This window comes from Nerophis ophidion, linkage group LG07 (assembly GCF_033978795.1).
Source record: "Nerophis ophidion isolate RoL-2023_Sa linkage group LG07, RoL_Noph_v1.0, whole genome shotgun sequence".
Classification (NCBI taxonomy): Eukaryota; Metazoa; Chordata; class Actinopteri; order Syngnathiformes; family Syngnathidae; genus Nerophis; species Nerophis ophidion.
In genome coordinates this window covers 75104933-75127473 of record NC_084617.1, presented here as the reverse complement: position 1 = coordinate 75127473, position 22541 = coordinate 75104933, and the positions used below count along the sequence as shown (strand labels likewise).

At 43.9% G+C, this 22541-nt stretch overlaps 1 protein-coding gene across 9 annotated transcripts in view; it reads left to right on the top strand.

Moving 5' to 3' along the window:
• fbrsl1 (fibrosin-like 1) overlaps positions 1-22541 on the top strand; it is an 886448-nt gene that overhangs the window by 787549 nt on the left and 76358 nt on the right. For all 9 annotated transcript variants that reach the window (XM_061907119.1, XM_061907121.1, XM_061907120.1 and 6 more), the window contains exon 8: positions 16613-17024. In XM_061907119.1, coding sequence (XP_061763103.1) covers positions 16613-17024 — 412 coding nt within the window. The remainder of the gene's footprint in view (positions 1-16612; positions 17025-22541) is intronic.

Sequence of the window (22541 nt, the reverse complement as noted above, 5' to 3'; positions counted from 1 at the left end):
CTACCAACGTCTTTTAGCCCTTATCCCGCTTTATTTGAATATATGTCTGCAACCTTGTTTTATCCATGCTACCATGAAGGGAGTCGACCACGGTGTTTGCCTACTCAATGAGAACACCCTGTGGCCTTAAACCCCTGCTAACACTCACCCTTCCCACCCGGCCTTTTCAAAATGAATAATTTCCATACTGCTTTATCAGATCTGGAAGAAAAAAAAAGCTATTTGCATACAGGTTGTGTTTTCCTGGCTTTTGTATGAACTGGCTTCAGTGTCAACAGCGGGGCAAAGTAATTTATGGAACACTTATTTGCATGCTCAGCCTTTTGTTTATGTGGGTTTTAGTACGGAGGCATACACGTTATTCTTCAGAGACCTCGGCTCATTCATGAGGTCATTGGCTCCATTTTGCAGGTGACCAGGTGGAAATAAATGAGATAGATGGATGGATAGATAGATAGATCTTTATTGTCATTGCACAAGTACAACGAAATTTTGTTTTCAGCACAAACCCGTTCAAGATTAGACAAACAAAGAGGTTACAGAACAGGAACGCTGATTGGTCGTCACAAGGCGCCCTGTAAAAGATGGGGAAAAATATATAATCCTGGGGAAGGATGAGTCTAGACTGGACTCCTACGGGGGTTCCAGTCTGGAGTGGGAAAAAACCTCCATAGCAAAGCATATATAGATATTACAACGTACATCTCGAGATATCTAGCAACAGAGGGAAGGGAGTGCGGGGTCATGGTGGTTGGGCCGCAGCTCTCAGGCGCTGAACCATCCTTCCATCACCCCCATGGGATTTGCGTCAAGGGCGTTGGTTTGGGGGTTGTGGAGTATGTCAACAATAACAGGTGTGTGTCCATGAGAGACAAGAAGGGAGTTTGTTGTGTCTTCGCCGCACCGTCCGTCGGGAGAGTCTCGAAGCCAGGGAAACAATCCAAGTTAGAATGTTTTCTATGCGAGTGATTGTCTATGACGGGCCCTCAAACCTGCGGGGCGGACAGTCTGATGTGATCCAAAATCACATGAGTGTCCACAGTTCTTCGCGCATCCTCTAATCATTTGGGGTACTTTGAAGACTGCCAGCAACTTCCAATTTGTCGACAAACCAGAGCAAGGCTTACTCCAATCAGCAGATGTCCCGTTGTCAGAATTCCGAATAGGTAGATATCGACACGTCCTCGCGGCAGTCCTTCTTCTCCCAACAACCGCTCCGTCACGACAAGCAGGTTCCCCTAAACCCAAGATCTTGTCAATTTTGTTGAAGCCAGTTAAATAGTTCCCAGGTTGGTTTGAAGAGCAGTGCAAAAAGAGGCAACAAAAAAGTTAAGACAAGACAAAGAAGCAATCAGTAGAGGAAAGGGGACCGTCCGCCCTCGATGATTGCCAGAGAGAAAGGGGAATGGTTAATTCGAATTAGAATTCACTTCTAAGGGAATGGTTTCCAAAGACAACAGTTTTGTTATTGCAAGCCGGCAAGTATTAGTGTTCAATGCCGTCCTTCAGCATTATACCTTTTGGGTTTTTTTATCTCGAATGTGTTATCGGACCTTGAAGGATGAGCCGGTGGTCATAGCAGTGGCCCTGTTAGTCTTCCGTGAACGATGTTATCAACCAGACTGTCATAAGCCTTTCAATTCCATGTCAAAAAGTATATGCGGTAATACGATAGACCTAGTGCTTGTCAGGGGTATCGCTCTGGAATGCCCTCCCGGTAACAGTTCGAGATGCCACCTCAGTAGAAGCATTTAAGTCTCACCTTAAAACTCATTTGTATACTCTAGCCTTTAAATAGACTCCCTTTTTAGACCAGTTGATCTGCCGTTTCTCTTCTTTTTCTTCTATGTCCCACTCTCCTTTGTGGAGGGAGTCCGGTCCGATCCGGTGGCCATGTACTGCTCGCCTTTGTATCGGCTGGGGACATCTCTGCGCTGCTGATCAGCCTCCGCTTGGGATGGTTTCCTACTGGCTCCGCTGTGAACGGGACTCTCGCTGCTGTGTTGGATCCGCTTTGGACTGGACTCTCGCGACTGTGTTGGATCCATTATGGATTGATCTTTCACAGTATCATGTTCTCATATGTCCTCATAGTCATCAGTATCATCAGTATCACAGTATCATGTTCTCATAGTCATCATTGTCACCGACGTCCCACTGGGTGTGAGTTTTCCTTGCCCTTATGTGGGCCTACCGAGGATGTCGTAGTGGTTTGTGCAGCCCTTTGAGACACTAGTGATTTAGGGCTATACAAGTAAACATTGATTGATTGATTGATTGATGCTTACGCTGAAGTTGTGTTGGACTGGATCGATGCAGACTCTCCAGATGTACTACAGAGATAATGGAGGTCATAAGTGAAGGTTATCCTGGCAGGAACAGCTGTGTAGCAACACTGGGTTCACGTCTCCCGCTGGACACATTAGTCATTTCAAGGGAAGCCCACTGCCCCGTCGTCCGTCTGCTCTTTGAGTCTTTCTAATCTCCCAACCCCTGCAAAAAAAAAACTAGGCACGTGCATAGAAGGCGAAAAAAGCCCAATTCCCGTGAGTCGGCGGCGCCATAGCAACAACTATAAAAAGATCAATACAAGGATGAGATGTCATCTGGTAAGCAGGCTTGCAACATCCCCCAAGGGACTGTCCTTTCCCCCCCCCACCCCCGACGCACGAACTCAGCTCACAGGAGGGGTGAGGGTGAACGCGAGGAGGGGTACCCTCCAACCTGTGCTACCCGCTCTTGCCATCTGCTCAGGTTTGCAGAACAGGGCTTCAAACAGCGTGTACACACACTCGTCTGGCTTTTGTATCACACGACTGCCAGAGGCAGGCCCGCTGTTTCCCTCAGTAAGTGAGCACGGGGAACGTGCGTTCCCTCCCGAGAAACAGAGAACACAACAATGCCGAATTTGGCACTTTGTTGAAATGCTTGGAACTCAGCTTGATAGTTGTGAGGCTGGCTGTTAGGAGTTTTGTTGTGTTTTGTTGGGGGGGGTACAACAGTTGTTGCCTTCTAAAGTTCTCCTAAGGACACACGTCACAGATTAATGTCTGATATCTACACTAAAAATGTTGCCATGTGTACACATAAACAGTCTAGTGGTTCTTACCATTGTAATTCACTCCTCTTGATCTACAGCCGTGGTCAAACATTTACATAAAACACCTCTATAGCAAAGCACATATACATATAACTTTTTGCAACTCAACGCCAAAAAAACGGAAATGCTGATTATCGGTCCTGCTAGACACCGACCTCTATTTAATAATACAACTCTAACATTTGACAACCAAACAATTAAACAAGGCGACACGGTAAAGAATCTGGGTATTATCTTCGACCCAACTCTCTCCTTTGAGGCACACATTAAAAGCGTTACTAAAACGGCCTTCTTTCATCTCCGTAATATCGCTAAAATTCGCTCCATTTTGTCCACTAAAGACGCTGAGATCATTATCCATGCGTTTGTTACGTCTCGTCTCGATTACTGTAACGTATTATTTTCGGGTCTCCCCATGTCTAGCATTAAAAGATTACAGTTGGTACAAAATGCGGCTGCTAGACTTTTGACAAAAACAAGAAAGTTTGATCACATTACGCCTGTACTGTATATACCTTTATATACATATATACATACATATATACCTATACTGTATATACCTTTATATACATATATACCTATACTGTATATACCTTTATATACATATATACATACATATATACCTATACTGTATATACCTTTATATACATATATACATACATATATACCTATACTGTATATACCTTTATATACATATATACATACATATATACCTATACTGGCTCACCTGCACTGGCTTCCTGTGCACTTAAGATGTGACTTTAAGGTTTTACTACTTACGTATAAAATACTACACGGTCTAGCTCCATCCTATCTTGCCGATTGTATTGTACCATATGTCCCGGCAAGAAATCTGCGTTCAAAGGACTCCGGCTTATTAGTGATTCCCAAAGCCCAAAAAAAGTCTGCGGGCTATAGAGCGTTTTCATTTCGGGCTCCAGTACTCTGGAATGCCCTCCCGGTAAAAGTTCGAGATGCCACCACAGTAGAAGCATTTAAGTCTCACCTTGAAACTCATTTGTATACTCTAGCCTTTAAATTGACTCCCTTTTTAGACCAGTTGATCTGCCGTTTCTTTTCTTTTTCTCCTATGTCCCACTCTCCCCTTGTGGAGGGGGTCCGGTCCGATTCGGTGGCCATGTACTGCCCGCCTGTGTATCGGCTGGGGACATCTCTGCGCTGCTGATCCGCCTCCGCTTGGGATGGTTTCCTGCGGGCTCCGCTGTGAACGGGACTCTCGCTGTTGTGTTGGATCCGTTTTGGACTGGACTCTCGCGACTGTGTTGGATCCATTATGGATTGAACTTTCACAGTATCATGTTAGACCCGCTCGACATCCATTGCTTTCCTCCTCTCCAAGGTTCTCATAGTCATCATTGTCACCGACGTCCCTCTGGGTGTGAGTTTTCCTTGCCCTTATGTGGGCCTACCGAGGATGTCGTAGTGGTTTGTGGAGCCCTTTTAGGCTATATAAGTAAACATTGATTGATTGACATATTACAACATACATCTGTATATCTCATATCTAGCAACAGAGGGAAGGGAGTACGGGGTCATGGTGGAAGGGCCGCAGCTCTCAGGCGCTGACCATCCTTTCATCAACCCCATTGGGATTTGCGTCGAGGGCGTTTGATTGGGGGGGTTTTATGTATGTGTGGCGTATTTTTTTGTGGATATATGTTTGTGTGTAAGCCTGCAGTGTGTCTCTGTTCTGCGGCCTTTGATGTCATGCAGTCGCTAGTCCAAAGTCAACAATAACAGGTGTGTGTCCATGAGAGACAAGAAGGGAGTTTGTTGTGTCTTCGCCGCACTGTCCTCCAGGAGAGTCTCAAAGCCAGGGAAACAATCCAAGTTAGAATGTTTTGTATACGAGTGAAAATAAAATTTGTTTTTCGCTCTAAATTGTCTATGACTGGTCCTCAAACTCATCCTGTGGGCAGACAGTCCGATGTGATCCAAAATCACAAGAGTATCCACAGTTCTTCCCGCATCCTCCAGTCATTTGTGGCAGCTTTAGGCTACTTTGAAGACTGCCGGCAACTTCCAATTTGTCAACAAACCAGAGCAAGGCTTACTCCAATCAGCAGATGTCCTGTTGTCAGAATCCCGAATAGGTAGATATCGACACGTCCTCGACTGGTAAGAGTCGCCAGGCACGCGGCACTACTCCTTCTCCCAAGAGTCCAGCAACAACCGCTCCGTCATGACAAGCAGGTTCCCATAATCCAAGATCTTGTCAATTTCCTTCAGGCCAATTAAATAGTTCTGTTGTTGATTTGGAAAGCAGTACAAAAAGAGGCAACAAAAAAGTTAAGACAAGACTTATAATTTTTGACCACTTCTCTTGACAAAATTGGAGCAGTTCGGCTAAATGTGTTGGTTTTCTGACATGGACTTGTTTCTTCAGCATTGTCCACACGTTTAAGTCAGGACTTTGGGAAGGCCATTCTAAAACCTTAATTCTAGCCTGATTTAGCCATTCCTTTACCACTTTTGACATGTGTTTTGGGTCATTGTCCTGTTAGAACACCCAACTGCGCCCAAGACCCAACCTCTAAGCTAATTTTAAGTTGTCCTGAAGAATTTGGAGGTAATCCTCCTTTGTCATTGTCCCATTTACTCTCTGCGAAGCACCAGTTCCCCCACCATACTTGAAGGTAGGTATGGTGTTTATGGAATTAAAGGCCTCACCTTTTCTCCTCCAAACATATTGCTTGGTATTGTGGCCAAACAACTCATTTTTAGAACTTTCCTCCAGAAGGTCTTATCTTTGTCTATGTGATGCCATTCTAGACAACCCCCCCCAAAAAAAAACAGTTTATCGATAATAACTGTAGTTTTACATGCAGAAAATAGTGCATAAATGATGAATAGCATCACGATTACCTTATTGAAGACTCTTGTTGAAGACAGAAATGAGGAGAGGATGCTATCTTCATACTTTGCCTCGAGTTCTTTCATAAATTCCATAGTGTTTCTCACCTGTAAATTTCTTTTGTAACATGTTGGCTTGTTTTGGGTCATTGTCCTGTTGGAACACCCAACTGCACCCAAGACCCAACTGCGCCCAAGACCCGACCTCCGAACTAATTTTGGGTTGTCCTGAAGAATTTGGAGGTAATCCTCCTTTGTCATTGTCCCATTTACTCTCTGTGAAGCACCAGTTCCCCCACCATGCTTGAAGGTAGGTATGGTGTTTATGGAATTAAAGGCCTCACCTTTTCTCCTCCAAACATATTGCTTGGTATTGTGGCCAAACAGCTCATTTTTAGAACTTTCCTCCAGAAGGTCTTATCTTTGTCTATGTGATGCCATTCTAGACAACCCCCCCCCCCCCCCCCCAAAAAAAAGAGTTTATCGACAATAACTGTAGTTTTACATGCAGAAAATAGTGCATAAATGATGAATAGCATCACGATTACCTTATTGAAGACTCTTGTTGAAGACAGCAATGATGAGAGGATGCTAAGTTCGTACTTTGCCACGAGTTCTTTCCTAAATTCCATAGTGTTTCTCACCTGTAAATTTCTTTTGTAACATGTTGGCTTGTTTTGGGTCATTGTCCTGTTGGAACACCCAACTGCACCCAAGACCCGACCTCCGAGCTAATTTTAGGTTGTCCTGAAGAATTTGGAGGTAATCTTCCTTTGTCATTGTCCCATTTACTCTCTGTGAAGCACCAGTTCCCCCACCATGCTTGAAGGTAGGAATGGTGTTTCTGGAATTGAAGACCTCAATTTTTCTCCTCCAAACATATTGCTTGGTATTGTGGCCAAACAACTCATTTTTAGAACTTTCCTCCAGAAGGTCTTATATTTGTCTATGTGATGCCATTCTAGACAACCCCCCCACCCCAAAAAAACAGTTTATCGACAATAACTGTAGTTTTACATGCAGAAAATAGTGCATAAATGATGAATAGCATCACGATTACCTTATTGAAGACTCTTGTTGAAGACAGAAATGAGGAGAGGATGCTAAGTTCGTACTTTGCCACGAGTTCTTTCATAAATTCCATAGTTCTCACCTGTAAATTTATTTTGTAACATGTTGGCTTATTTTGTAGTCCTGCCCAATAGAAAAAAGCACCAAGACTATGTCACCAACGCATGGGATTCTTTATTTGTGTACTTGATTCTGTGCAATCATACGGACTACTTTTGTTACGGGCAATGTTTGACCTTATGATAACCGACACAGGGCCTGATCTACTAAAGGTCTGTTTGTATTAAAACTAGGGCTGTCAAACAATGAAAATATGTCATCATAAATTCATCAGTCTGTTAATAGTTAACCCAAAATTAATTGCAGATAAATACAGTTTATCTGCCGAGGCGAGGTACATCCTGCACTGCAACATAAACCAGAAAAAAAATACAAAAATTTGTTTTTTTTTATTTGAACTAAGCAAAATTATCTGCCAATAGAACAAGAAAATTCAGCTTGTCAAGACCTTTCCAAACAAGTAAAATTAGCCAACCTCAATAAACCCAAAAATACCTTAAAATAAGTATTTTCTCACTAATAACAAGTGCATTTTTCTTGGTAGAAAACAAAATTGAGACCATTTTGCTCAATATGTTGAAAAATATTCTTAAATGAAGTAAATGCTAGTGCCATTATTTTGACATAATGAAATGCGCTCGGCATCATGATGTGTTTTTCCATTCTTGAAATAAGAATTATTACTTTACAAAAGTGTTTTTATACTATATTTATACTATACTATACCTAGAGCTTTTCCCGTCAATCAATCAACCAATCAATGTTTACTTATATAGCCCTAAATCACTAGTGTCTCAAAGGGCTGCACAAACCACTACGACATCCTCGGTTGGCCCACATAAGGGCAAGGAAAACTCACACCCAGTGGGACGTCGGTGACAATGATGACTATGAGAACCTTGGAGAGGAGGAAAGCAATGGATGTCGAGCGGGTCTAACATGATACTGTGAAAGTTCAATCCACAATGGATCCAACACAGTCGCGAGAGTCCAGTCCAAAGCGGATCCAACACAGCAGCGAGAGTCCCGTTCACAGCGGAGCCAGCAGGAAATCATCCCAAGCGGAGGCGGATCAGCAGCGCAGAGATGTCCGCAGCCGATACACAGGCAAGCAGTACATGGCCACCGGATCGGACCGGACCCCCTCCACAGGGGAGAGTGGGACATAGAAGAAAAAGAAAAGAAACAGCAGATCAACTGGTCTAAAAAGGAGGTCTATTTAAAGGCTAGAGATCAATCAAGCTTGTTGGTCCTTGAACGGTGGGTGCCAAATTTTGTGTCGATTCGACAAAACAATCTTAAGTTCTAAAAGTCCGTTCATGTGTCGTGGGAACTTTATGAACATTCATGTGAGGCAGTTTCCCACCTAGGCCTTCAGTGATGTCCGACTCCAATGAATACCTCTCAAAATTCCATCATTTATGTCAGCACATGACCATTGCTGGAAAAATACCATACAGGAACACATTTACGCACTGCAAAAAGTCAGTGTTCATAAACGAGAATAAAAAATACAAAAATTAGGGGTATTTTACTTGAACTAAGCAAAATTATCTGCCAATAGAACAAGAACATTTGGCTTGTCAAGACTTTCCAAAACAAGTAAAATTAGCTAACCTCAATGGACCCAAAATACCTTAAAATAAGTATATTCTCACTAATAACAAGTGTACTACTATATGAGTACGTATGTTCTATTGTTTCATTGAAAATAAAACAGCAAAGTCCATTTGACTGTCATCTCTTTTAATACGAGACACAATTGTGTCAAAGTCATGATTTATTTTACATGCTTGAAATAAGAAATGATTACTTTAAAAAAGTGGTTTGATACTTGTGTTGATGGCACAGTTTTGCAACACTTGATATTCTAGTTTCAAGCATGTTTTACTTAATATACCGTATTTTTCAGACTATAAGTCGCAGTTTTTTTTCATAGTTTGGCCGGGGGTGCGATTTATACTCAGGAGCGACTTTTCCGTTCGGGCTCCAGTACTCTGGAATGCCCTCCCGGTAACAGTTCGAGATGCTACCTCAGTAGAAGCATTTAAGTCTCACCTTAAAACTCATCTGTATACTCTAGCCTTTAAATAGACCTCCTTTTTAGACCAGTTGATCTGCCGCTTCTTTTCTCTCTCCTATGTCCCCCCCTTCCCTTGTGGAGGGGGTCCGGTCCGATGACCATGGATGAAGTACTGGCTGTCCAGAGTCGAGACCCAGGATGGACCGCTCGCCTGTATCGGTTGGGGACATCTCTACGCTGCTGATCCGCTTGAGATGGTTTCCTGTGGACGGGACTCTCGCTGCTGTCTTGGATCCGCTTGAACTGAACTCTCGCGGCTGTGTTGGAGCCACTATGGATTGAACTTTCACAGTATCATGTTAGACCCGCTCGACATCTATTGTTTTCGGTCCCCTAGAGGGGGGGGGTTGCCCACATCTGAGGTCCTCTCCAAGGTTTCTCATAGTCAGCATTGTCACTGGCGTCCCACTGGATGTGAATTCTCCCTGCCCACTGGGTGTGAGTTTTCCTTGCCCTTTTGTGGGTTCTTCCGAGGATGTTGTAGTCGTAATGATTTGTGCAGTCCTTTGAGACATTTGTGATTTGGGGCTATATAAATAAACATTGGTTGATTGATGTGTGAAATTATTAACACATTACCGTAAAATATCAACTAATATTATTTAGCTCATTCAGGTAAGAGACTAGACGTATAAGATTTCATGGGATTTATGGATTAGGAGTGAGTGATAGTTTGGTAAAGGTATAGCATGTTCTATATGTTATAGTTATTTGAATGACTCTTACCATAATATGTTAGGTTAACATAGCAGTTGGTTATTTATGCCTCATATAACCTACACTTATTCAGCCTGTTGTTCACTATTCTTTAATTATTTTAAATTGCCTTTCAAATGTCTATTCTTGGTGTTGGATTTTATCAAATAAATTTCCCCCATAAATTTGACTTATATATAGTGCGACTTATATATGTTTTTTTCCTTCTTTATTGTGCATTTTCGCCGGTGCAACTTGCCGTATTTCCTTGAATTGCCGCCGGGGTGCTAATTAATTTAAAACCTCTTCTCACTCCGGCGCTTACCAAAGGCATTCGGTAAATTTAGGACTGCGCTTATACATTTGAGTGTGATGTAAGGATACCATCATGAAAAGCACATTTACCGTATTTCCTTAAATTAGCGCCGAACGCTAATTAATTTAAAACCTCTTCTCACTCCGGCGTTTACCAAAGGCATGCGGTAAATTTAGGCCTGTGCTTATAAATTTGAGTGTGATGTAAGGATACCATCATGAAAAGCACATTTAATAAAAAAAAACGATATTATGGTCTTACCTTTACTTTTAAATGAAGTCCATGCGCAGCTCCTTCTGATCAAAAGCATTGATAACTTGTTTATAGAAGTCTTCCTTATCTTTCTTCAGTTTTAAAAGTCTCTCTGTCTCGATGGAGATCTTCCTTTATTACCTCCTGCTTCGATTGAAAGTCCACTTTAGAAAACGGTTTTATTTTAGATATGTAATCCTCCATGTTAAAAGTGCAAGCGAGAGGAAAAAATAAACGATCGCTGCTTGTTGTCACTTCTTCTGCAGCCGAGTAGTCGCAAGAAGGATCACTAGCGCCCTCTACCACCAGGAGGCGGGAGTCATTTAATGACTCATATTTGACACACGCAGCTACGGTATGTTAATAAAACATAGCTGCTTACTGTTCTTTTTAGCATATTCAATAGCTTGGATCTTAAATCCTACTGAATAGCTCTTAATCTTCTTCCCTTTATGCGATTTCAAATGATTGAAATCAGCCTCCTCCATTTTGAAAATGATGGCAGGTGAAGTGTCACTCGTGACGTGACGAGTTTGACCCGGTGGAAATTCTAGGCATATGCTAATTATTTAGCAAAACGAGTTTGACCCGGCGGAAATTCTAGACATGAGCTAAAAAAATAATTTTTTGCGGAACGAGTTTGACCCGGCAGTAATTCTAGTCAGGCGCATACTATATACCCGGCGGCAATTCAAGGAAATATGGTATAAACCAAAAAATACGGGACTCGTTTTGGAAAGTCTTGACAAGCCACATTTCCTTGTTCTATTGGCAGATCATTTGACTTAGTTCAAATAAAATACCCCTCATTTTTGTATATTTTTTCTTGTTGTTTTTGAACACTGACTTTTTGCAGTGTAATGTAATCCATCTCTTTGATCTTTTCACGTACTTCTTCATTGTTGCATGTGTGGATTGATGGACATGAATTGGAATATGCTTTTCTTTGTCCCTCCTGCCGGCGTGTGTGTGTGTGTGTGTGTGTGTGTGGCATTTGTGCGCGTCTTAACTTCGGGAGTGATTTTAACGAGGGACATGTTGGTCCTGGAAGATCCCTCCTGGCCTCTATTAGAGCCCATTAGAATCATCATTAGGATATTGCAGCTCTCACTGTGGCTTCACAGATGCGTTTCCTTTTCTTTGGCTTTTCTTGTCTATTGCTCGCCTCGCATTGTGTCTGGAGGAGCAGGTTGCCATGGCAACGTCCCCCATCAAATTACCCCACAACATTTTGACTGAAGACCTTTTGTGTGCTCTTTGCATGTTGTCCATCGTTCACTTTATTGAGCAGATCTCGACAGTTTAATCCATTGACCGCACCCCAAAATTGTGAGTCTAGGAAGCAGGAATTGATTGTTTAGTACGGACCTTGGCAATTATTTTGACTCGGGGGGCCAGAATTAGAGAATGAAATGTGTCTGGGGGGCCGGTATATCTGATTTTAAGGAACACTAATACAAAAACCTCCCAATAATGTCTGGTTGAATGCAAAAAAACATTATGTTGCCATAAGTAAACATTGATTGATTGATTGATTGATTGACATATTACAACATACATCTGTATATCTCATATCTAGCAACAGAGGGGAGGGAGTTCGGGGTCATGGTGGAAGGGCCGCAGCTCTCAGGCGCTGACCATCCTTTTATCAACCACATTGGGATTTGCGTCGAGGGCGTTGGTTTGGGGGGGTTTTATGTATGTATTTTTGTGGATGCATGTTTGTGCGTAAGCCTGCAGTGTGTCTCTGTTCTGCGGCCTTTGATGTCACCTTTGATGTCATGCAGTCGCTAGTCCAAAGTCAACAATAACAGGTGTGTGTCCACGAGAGACAATCAGAGTGTCAAATGTTTTCTCTAGTCTTCTCTTTTCTTTCCTTTTTGTGATTTTTATATGGATTTGATTGAGCCGAAACAGAATGTAATTTCAACTTTTTTTACTTATTGAGACACCCAGAATGTACGTGAAAATGACTGGGAGGTGTTTATTATCATTTGGGGAGAGTACGCTGCCTTATGCTCACCTGCTAAACACCTATCTGCTCCACGCTGAACCATTTACTACATGCGCTCTGAATCCGCTCTGCTGATTGGCCGTTACTGCTATATATGGAACCAATCAGATGGTTGTGTGGGTGGGACAATGCTGGTTGCTGAGACAGAGGCAGAAGAAGCAAAGCAGCTTGTTAAGTACTCTTTCGGTACACCCGTCAATATTAATACACGTACCGTTACACCCCTACTTGCCAGGCTGTTGATAGGGACTGGATCTTTATTTAGCATGTAGCATTTGACACTTGACTGTGTTAATTGTTGCCTGACGAGCCAATCAGAGTGTCAAATGTTTTCCCTTGTCTTCTCTTTTCTTTCCTTTTTGTGATTTTTATATGGATTTGATTGAGCCGAAAATAACTTCCACCATTAGAGTTCATTTCAGACGCTAGCATCTCGTCAAACTCCTTTTGCTTTTCTGTTAAAACTGCCGAATGCACGTCAGTGTGATTTGTAAGGGCTTATTATTAATAAGTGAAAGGTGTAGAGACATGGTATTTTCTGCCACTTCCCACGCTCAAATGGCAGATAATTACAACTTTCAATTATGGCAATTTAGGGAAGAAAATTGGCTGAAGTACTGATTGCAAAGGCTCATTGATTCTTTAATAGGCCATAGAAAAGTGAAGACACCGTGGAGCAGTTCTTGGAACACAGCTGCCATTTTCAAAACCTTCAGAAAGATCATGTAGGAAGGAACAGGCGCAGTCAAGGCGTTGAGGGGTTCCGGTTTGGTGACCGCAGGATTAGGTCTCTGCTTTTTGCAGATGATGTGGTCCTGATGGCTTCATCTGACCGGGATCTTCAGCTCTCACTGGATCGGTTCGCAGCCGAGTGTGAAGCGACCGGAATGAGAATCAGCACCTCCAAGTCCGAGTCCATGGTTCTCGCCCGGAAAAGGGTGGAGTGCCATCTCCGGGTTGGGGGGGAGACCCTGCCCCAAGTGGAGGAGTTCAAGTACCTAGGAGTCTTGTTCACGAGTGGATGGTGAGATCGACAGGCGGATCGGTGCGGCGTCTTCAGTAATGCGGACGTTGTACCGATCCGTTGTGGTGAAGAAGGAGCTGAACCGGAAGGCAAAGCTCTCAATTTACCGGTCGATCTACGTTCCCATCCTCACCTATGGTCATGAGCTTTGGGTCATGACCGAAAGGATAAGATAACCTATGGTCATGAGCTTTGGGTCATGACCGAAAGGATAAGATAAATGATAAATGGGTTGTACTTGTATAGCGCTTTTCTACTTTCAAGGTACTCAAAGCGCTTTGACACTACTTCCACATTTACCCATTCACACACACATTCACACACTGATGGAGGGAGCTGCCATGCAAGGCGCCAACCCGCACCCATCAGGAGCAAGGGTGAAGTGTCTTGCTCAGGACACAATGGACGTGACGAGGTTGGTACTAGGTGGGATTTGAACCAGGGACCCTCGGGTTGCGCACGGCCACTCTCCCACTGCGCCACGCCGATCACGGGTACAAGCGGCCGAAATGAGTTTCCTCCGCCGGGTGGCGGGTCTCTCCCTTAGAGATAGGGTGAGAAGCTCTGCCATCCGGGAGGAACTCAAAGTAAAGCCGCTGCTCCTCCACATCGAGAGGAGCCAGATGAGGTGGTTCGGGCATCTGGTCAGGATGCCACCCGAACGCCTCCCTAGGGAGGTGTTTAGGGCACGTCCAACCGGTAGGAGGCCACGGGGAAGACCCAGGACACGTTGGGAAGACTATGTCTCCCGGCTGGCCTGGGAACGCCTCGGGATGCCCCGGGAAGAGCTAGACGAAGTGGCTGGGGAGAGGGAAGTCTGGGTTTCCCTGCTTAGGCTGTTACCCCCGCGACCCGACCTCGGATAAGCGGAAGATGATGGAAGGAACAGGGACAAGAGAGGCCAAGATAACGGCGCGTATACGTCCTCCGCGCACAATTGGAACATCATTATTTCATGCCATATTATGTGCACAGCAAAGCCCCGAATAGGGCCCGACATTTAACTTTAATTAGTTGTGATTTATTCATACTGACTGGATCGCAAGGAGAAAAACTGGATCATGCGATTATAGTCAAGCATGAAAACGACCTGATTAAACACTGAACAAAACCTGAAGAAGGAATACGGGAGGCAGGTTTGGAAAGAGATATTAGGGCATCGGGAAAGTGTGCAATGTTTTGTTTGTCGCATCTTCTGCAAAGACGCAGTTCAAACCTATGTTCACTTTTTGAATGAGTGTTTCTGTCTCAAACTAAGAAAAATCCTGACATCTGAGATGAACTTTTTAAATACACCAATGGTGCAACTGGACACATCCTCAGTGATGTAACCTGGGATCACAGGGGGTTTCGGGTCTTTGAACAATCAGACCCCCTCCCCTAGGTGACCCAGCCAGGGTTGATCAGGCCCCAGCCTGTGTCCAGGTAGCGCTACTGCCCTACATGCCACGCCTCTCCCCTCCTGATCCACAGCCACCTTGATGCCACTTCTGCTGCATCTGTGACTAACTTCATGGCCCTTTGCTGGCTGGCCCCTGTGATGCCAAGCATTCTGTAGGCCCTGCAGAGAGATTTGCCCACAAACCCTCGACACCCCACTTCAACAGGCCGGCACATCACTCGTCACCCATTGCTCCGACACTCCTCCACAAGCTGAGAGTACTTTGCGCTCTTCCTCTCATTGGCCTCCTCCATACGGTCCTCCCAAGGCACTGTGAGCTCCAAGAGGATTACCTGCTTGGAGGCCACTGAGGTGAGCACAATATCTGGCCTTAGTGTTGTTTTAGCAACCACATCAGGGAACTTCAACTGCTTTCCCATCTGAGATGAATAATCTCTTAGATATTTCAAATTGAGGGTAATCTGTGGTGAGCTCTCCTATTTCTGGGGATGAGGTTGCCGAGGTAGTTGAAAAGCTCCTTGGTGGCAAGGCCCCGGGGATGGCTGAGATCCGCCCGGAGTTCCTTAAGGCTCTGGATGCTGTGGAGCTGTCTCGGTTGACAAGACTCTGCAACATTGCCTCGACATTAAGGGCGATACCTCTGGATTGGCAGACCTGGGTGGTGGTTCCGGAGGGTGTGTTCCAACTATCGTGGAATCACACTCCTCAGCCTTCCCGGTAAGGCCTATTCAGGTGTACTGGAGAGGAGGCTACGCCGGATAGTTGAACCTCGGCGTGATTTTCGTCCTGGTCGTGGAAATGTGGACCAGCTCTACTGTATACTCTCGGCAGGGTCCTTGAGGGTGCATGGGAGTTTGCCCAACCAGTCTACATGTGCTTTGTGAACTTGGAGAAGGCATTTGACTGTGTACCCCGTGAAGTCCTGTGGGGAGTGCTCAGAGAGGATGGGGTAACGGACTGTCTGATTGTATGATCAGTGTCAGAGCCTGGTCCACATCACCGACAGCAAGTCGGACCCATTTCCAGTGAGGGTTGGACTCCGCCAAGGCTGCCCTTTGTCACCCATTCTGTTCATACATTTTATGGACAGAATTTCTAGGCGCAGTCAGGGTGTTGAGGGGATCCGGTTTGGTGGCTGCAGGATTAGGTCTCTGCTTTTTGCAGATGATGTGGTCCTGATGGCTTCATCTGGCCAGGATCTTCAGCTCTCACTGGATCGGTTCGCAGCCGAGTGATGAAGCGACCGGGGTGAGAATCAGCACCTCCAAGTCTGAGTGCATGGTTCTCGTCCGGAAAAGGGTGGAGTGCCATCTCCGGGTTGGGGAGGAGACCCTGCCCCAAGTGGAGGAGTTCAAGTACCTAGGAGTCTTGTTCACGAGTGAGGGAAGAGTGGATCGAGAAGTCCATGTATATGACACGGGATTAGTTCCCAGGGATTCGAATAAAGAACCAAATCTTTTTCTTTACTATAGTGGTTTTGATAACGGGAACCGTTTCTCAAAAAGGGATTCGAATTCACGGAATCGGTTCTTTTCTTATCGAACAATCGGGAGTATCGATTTTTTCGAACATCATCCCTACAAACTACCCATTGCCAATTTTACGAGAACAGTTGAAATGAATTAATTTATGTCGTAATCAAACACGTGTGACCCTGTGAGCCCAAATGATGCACAGTTCCAGCAATATTTGAATCATGTTCTCCTCTCCGTCTCCTCAGGTGTGCAAGCGAATGCGAATCCCGAGTCTAAGACTGCGAGTTCAGCCAAAGTGTCGGCGCTCCATCGCAGTCAAGAGCAGAACAAGAGCGAGGTGCCATTCGCGCCCCCGCTGCCCAGCCCCACCCCAGCCTCGGCACCGACGGGCTCCCCGGCCCCCGCTGCTGCAGCAGCGCCCCCGGAGCCTCCTCGATCTTTCCTCCCGAGCCCGCCTCCTCTCGGCGTCAAGAGAGAGCTACAAGCTCCACCCCCTGTCCCTTCCCCCTCCCTGCTGAGGACACCGCCCCACCTCTTCTCTCCGCACCTGCACTCCCTGCAAGAACCCTGCGTCCATCCGCCCCCTCAGCACCACGCCCGGCCCATCATCAGCCACCAGGTGCACCACCCGCTGCAGTACGGCCTCCACGATATCAGGTAGGTTGCTACTCAGGTGCAGATGGGTCATGAATAAAACTGAACACAAGGACGTAGATTAGTGGAATACAGACCAGAAGCAGCCATAATCTTATTTTTGTTGTCTATGTGAGTGTTCAGAGTAAGGTGATGAACCCTAACAGTTTCCAATCTGATTTAATTCAGCCAATGTGACAAATACTGTAAAACAGGGGTGGGCATTACGTCGATCGCGATCGACTGGTCGATCTCGGAGGGTGTGTCAGTCGATCTCAAGCCAGGCATTAAAAAATAGACATAAAAATGAGCAATCATCAATCATACCAAGACTTCACTTTCGTCAGTTGTTTGACATTTTCGGCACCCGAGGATCTTGTGAGATGACGCTGGCTGCTGCCAGCTCATATTTAAGAAAAAAATCACTAACAGGGCGGACGCAGAGAAACACATTTTATTTCTAGAGACTCCGTACCTACTGTCAAAACTCTAAAGACCGACTGCACAGTTCCGGTCTTCACCATAAAAGACCTGTTTCATCCTGCCTGTGCTAACAAAATAAGAGTCTCAGAAAGCTAGCGTGCACAAGCTACGGAGTTTGATGCCAATGTATTTCTCCCCCGCCCTCAGCGACCGCTTTCTCACTTGCTTGCCCACCCGCACACTCACTGACGTCACTCACCTGCTGCCAGACATTAAAGGGCCACACACATATGCTACTCTCATAACAAAGTGTTTAAAAACGAGTATGCAAGTTGGACAAATGAGATGCCAAATCCAACCACTTTCATGTGGTATTGGACAGAAAGGAGGACTTTTTTTTTTCCTCCATTTGAAAATGCGTACGTTATCATCATTACTGTCTGATTCCAATCAATGCAAGTCATCAGAATCAGGTAATACACCAACTTATATTCTTGTCTTCGTGAAAGAAAGACATCTATATGTGTTACACATGCTTGTATTATCATTAAACACATTTAACTTGTTTACAAAAATGTCTCTTTCATAAATAAATAAATATAAATGATATATATAAATGAGGTAGATCTCCTCGACTTGGTCAATTGAAAAGTAGCTCGCCTGCAGAAAAAGTGTGAGCGCCCCTGCTGTAAAATCATTCACAACACAGTATTGACTCTCTTCATGCAGAAATTGATTTCCCGCCACCCACCTAAGATTTACTGTGTTTCATTTAACCATTTCCCTCCAGTTTCATTTAACCATTTCCCTCCAGATTCTTTCCGAAAGAGGCTTTCCTATGCGATCATTCTTGCAGTGTCATATAGGGCTGGGCGATATGGCCTTTTTTTTAATATCTCCATATTTTTAGGCCATGTCACGATACACCATACAGTAGGGCTGGGCGATAAAACGATAACGATATATATCGCGATAGACATGTGATCGATATCAATAGAAAATGGGGTCGATAGAACGTTCGATAATTTCACTGAGTTCTGTTAGAAAAAAATAGTAAGAAACGCAGAGCCGGAACCGCACGGCATTCTGGGGGGTGTAGGCAAAGGAAGGGCTTTAGCCTCTCGACCTATCACGGCCGAGCCTGAACCGCAAGGCATTCTGGGAAATGCTAACAGGGAAAATAAAAGCAACGATTGATTGATACTTTTATTAGTAGATTGCACAGTACAGTACATATTCCGTACAATTGACCACTAAATGGTAACACCCCAATAAGTTTTTCAACTTGTTTAAGTCGGGGTCCACGTTAATCAACGAAACGGGAATATGAGTGCGGCAGCACGAGAGGAAATTGTAAATAAAAAAAGGAAACGTCACGTCACCAGTTTGGCAGTATTTCGGATTGTTTAAGTCCGATACGAATCGGAGTAATACTGTCTGCAAACTTTGCAAAGGTCGTCGTCTTGACCAAGTCTTGGAACACGACAAACTTACTTTACCACCTGAGCTGCTCTCACCCGCTGGAGTACAGCAGCAAACAGCCACAACATCAGCCGGTGCAGGTGGAACAGCACCCAAGCGGCAACAACAGACCACCATGGAGGGGCACTCGGCAGCAGTGCCATACGACAAAAATTCAAAACGTTATAAAGAAATAAGGGATGCAGGGGTGTATCAATTAGCGAAGGACATATTACCGCTCAGCATAGTTGAGAAGTCTGGGTAAGCATTTATTTAATGTCAATATTTGCACATCGAACAGTATTTTCATTTATTTGACTGTTTTTCTTAATGCTGGCCTCGTTCTAAAGGTTAAAGGTTATATTTAAAATAAAAGTATTTAAATTCAGCCTTTTTTCCCCTGGTCTTTATTTAGAATAGTTTTTTGATTTTTTTATCGATAATTATCGATATCGACTGATATGAAACACTTATATCGTGATACTTTTTTTAGTCATATCGCCCAGCCCTACCATACAGTATATATCTCCAAATTTTGCCTGAGCCTTGAATGAACACTTGGTGCATATAATCACAGCAGTATGAGGATTCTAAGTGTCTACATTCAAACATTCTTCTTCATACTGTATTCATATACCGTATTTCCTAGAATTGCCGCCGGGTATATAGTATGTGCCTGCCTAGAATTACTGCCGGGTCAAACTCGTTTCACAAAATATTATTTTTATTTGCGCATGTCTAGAATTTCCGCCGGGTCAAACTCGTTTCGCCAAATAATTAGCATATGCCTAGAATATCCACAGGGTCAAACTCGTCACGTCACGAGTGACACTTAATAATAATAATAATAATGGATTAGATTTATATCGCGCTTTTCTATTTTTAGATACTCAAAGCGCTCACAGTGAAGTGGGAACCCATCATTCATTCACACCTGGTGGTGGTAAGCTACATCTTTAGCCACAGCTGCCCTGGGGTAGACTGACGGAAGCGTGGCTGCCAGTTTGTGCCTACGGCCCCTCCGACCACCACCAATCATTCATTCATCATTCATTCACCAGTGTGAGCGGCACCGGGGGCAAAGGGTGAAGTGTCCTGCCCAAAGACACAACGGCAACCTGCAACCCTCAGGTTTTTGGCACGGCCGCTCTACCCACTGCGCCATGCCTCCTCCATTTTCAAAATGGAGGAGGCTGATTTCAATCAGTTGAAATCGCATAAAGGGTAGAAGATTAAGACAAACTTGAAAAGTCTAACAGATGGCACTTCACTCACAATTGAAGTTAAAAAGTGGCTTTGGATTCATTGATTGATTGATTGATTGAAACTTTTATTAGTAGATTGCACAGTACAGTACATAGTCCGTACAATTGACCATTAAATGATAACACCTGAGGAAGTTTTTCAACTTGTTTAAGTCGGGGTCCACGTTAATCAATTCATGGTACAAATATAGTACTATCAGCATAATACAGTCATCACACAAGTTAATCATCAGACTATATATATTGAATTATTGACACTTTTATTAGTAGATTGCACAGTACAGTACACAGTCCCTACAATTGACCACTAAATGATAACACCCGAATAACTTTTTAAACTTGTTTAAGTCGGGGTCCACGTTAATCAATTCATGGTACAAATATAATACAATCAGCAGAATACAGTCATCACACAAGTTAATCATCAGAGTATATATATTGAATTATTTACATTATTTATAATATTGGGGGGGGGGGGGGTTATGTTTGCTTGATATCAGCACTTCAGTCATCAACAATTGCATCATCTGAGAAATGGCCATTGAAACAGTGTAGTGGAGCAATCAAAGCTGCTCACACGGTCACTAAGGTGGCCACTATGTTTAAAGGGGAACATTATCACAATTTCAAAAGGGTTAAAAACAATAAAAATCAGTTCCCAGTGGCTTGTTGTATTTTTTGAATTTTTTTTCAAAATTTTACCAGTCAGCATATCCCTAAATAAAGCTTATTTTTGCTATCTTCGAAACCAGTATCCATTTCCCTGTGACGTCACACAGGGCTGCCAATACAAACAACATGGCGGTTACCACAGCAAGATATAGCGACATTAGCTCGGATTCAGACTCGGATTTCAGCGGCTTAAGCGATTCAACAGATTACGCGTGTATTGAAACAGATGGTCGGAGTATGGAGGCAGATAGCAAAAACGAAATTGAAGAAGAATTTGAAGCTATTGAGCGAATAGCTATTGACGCTATTCGGCCATAGCGTGGGTGTACCTAATGAAGTGGCCCATAGCATGGCTGCCTTATTAGCATCGTCGGTAAAATGTGCGGACCAAACGATCAGGACTTTCGCATCTTGTGACACTGGAGCAACTTAAATCCGTCGATTGGTAAGTGTTTGTTTCGCATTAAATGTGGGTATCTAGTTTCAAATGTACATACAGCTAGCATAAATAGCATGTTAGCATCGATTAGCGTAGCATGTTAGCATCGATTAGCTGGAAGTCATGCCGTGACCAAATATGTCTGATTGGCACATAAGTCAAAAACATCAACAAAACTCCCCTTTGTGATTTCGTTGACTTAATGGTTGCAAATGCATCTGCAGGTTATCCATACATCTCTGTGCCATGTCTGTCTTAGCATCGCCGGTCAAATGTGGAGACACTCTGGCACATTCAATGGGGGTCTGGCGGCAGATTTCTTGCCAGTGGTGCAACTTGAATCCCTCCCTGTTAGTGTTGTTACACCCTCCGACAACACACCGACGAGGCATGATGTCTCCAAGGTTCCAAAAAATTGTCGAAAAAACGGAAAATAACAGAGCTGAGACCCGATGTTTGTAATGTGAAAATGAAAATGGCGGCTGTATTACCTCGGTGACGTCACGTTCTGACGTCATCGCTAAAAGACCGATAAACAGAAAGGCGTTTAATTTGCCAAAATTCACCCATTTAGAGTTCGGAAATCGGTTAATAAAATAAATGGTCTTTTTCCTGCACCATCAAGGTATATATTGACGCTTGCATAGGTTTGGTGATAATGTTCCCCTTTAAAAGATAAATACACGCATTATCAGAAACATATTAATTAATATCTTCGTATGGGCTCAAGCCAAAACTCCCCCGCAGAGTGAAACTAATGTGTAGAGATGTCCGATAAAGGCTTTTTTGCCAATATCCGATATTGTCCAACTCTTAATGACAGATTCCGATATCAACCGATACCGATATATACAGACGCGGAATTAACACATTATTATGCCTAATTTTGTTGTGATGCCCCGCTGGATGCATTAAACAATGAACCGTATTTTTCGGACTATAAGTCACAGTTTTTTTCATAGTTTGGCCGGTGCGACTTATACTCCTGAGCGAGTTATGTTTGAAATTATTAACACATTACTGTAAAATATCAAATAATATTATTTATCTCATTCGCGGAAGAGACGAAGAAAATGTCAGCCATCGTCACACACACGTCAACCAATAAGAATTCGGCGGTGTCAGGCTTTCCTCTGACAGTTTGTCTATGTTTTTAGTTTTTTCCTCTGCATTTGTCTGTTTCCTCTGTGTTTAGTATCTCCTGTCTTTAGTTCCTGTCTAGTGCTCTTATTTTGTCAGCTTCCTGTCTTGTTCCCTGAGTGCTGTGTTCCACATCAGCTG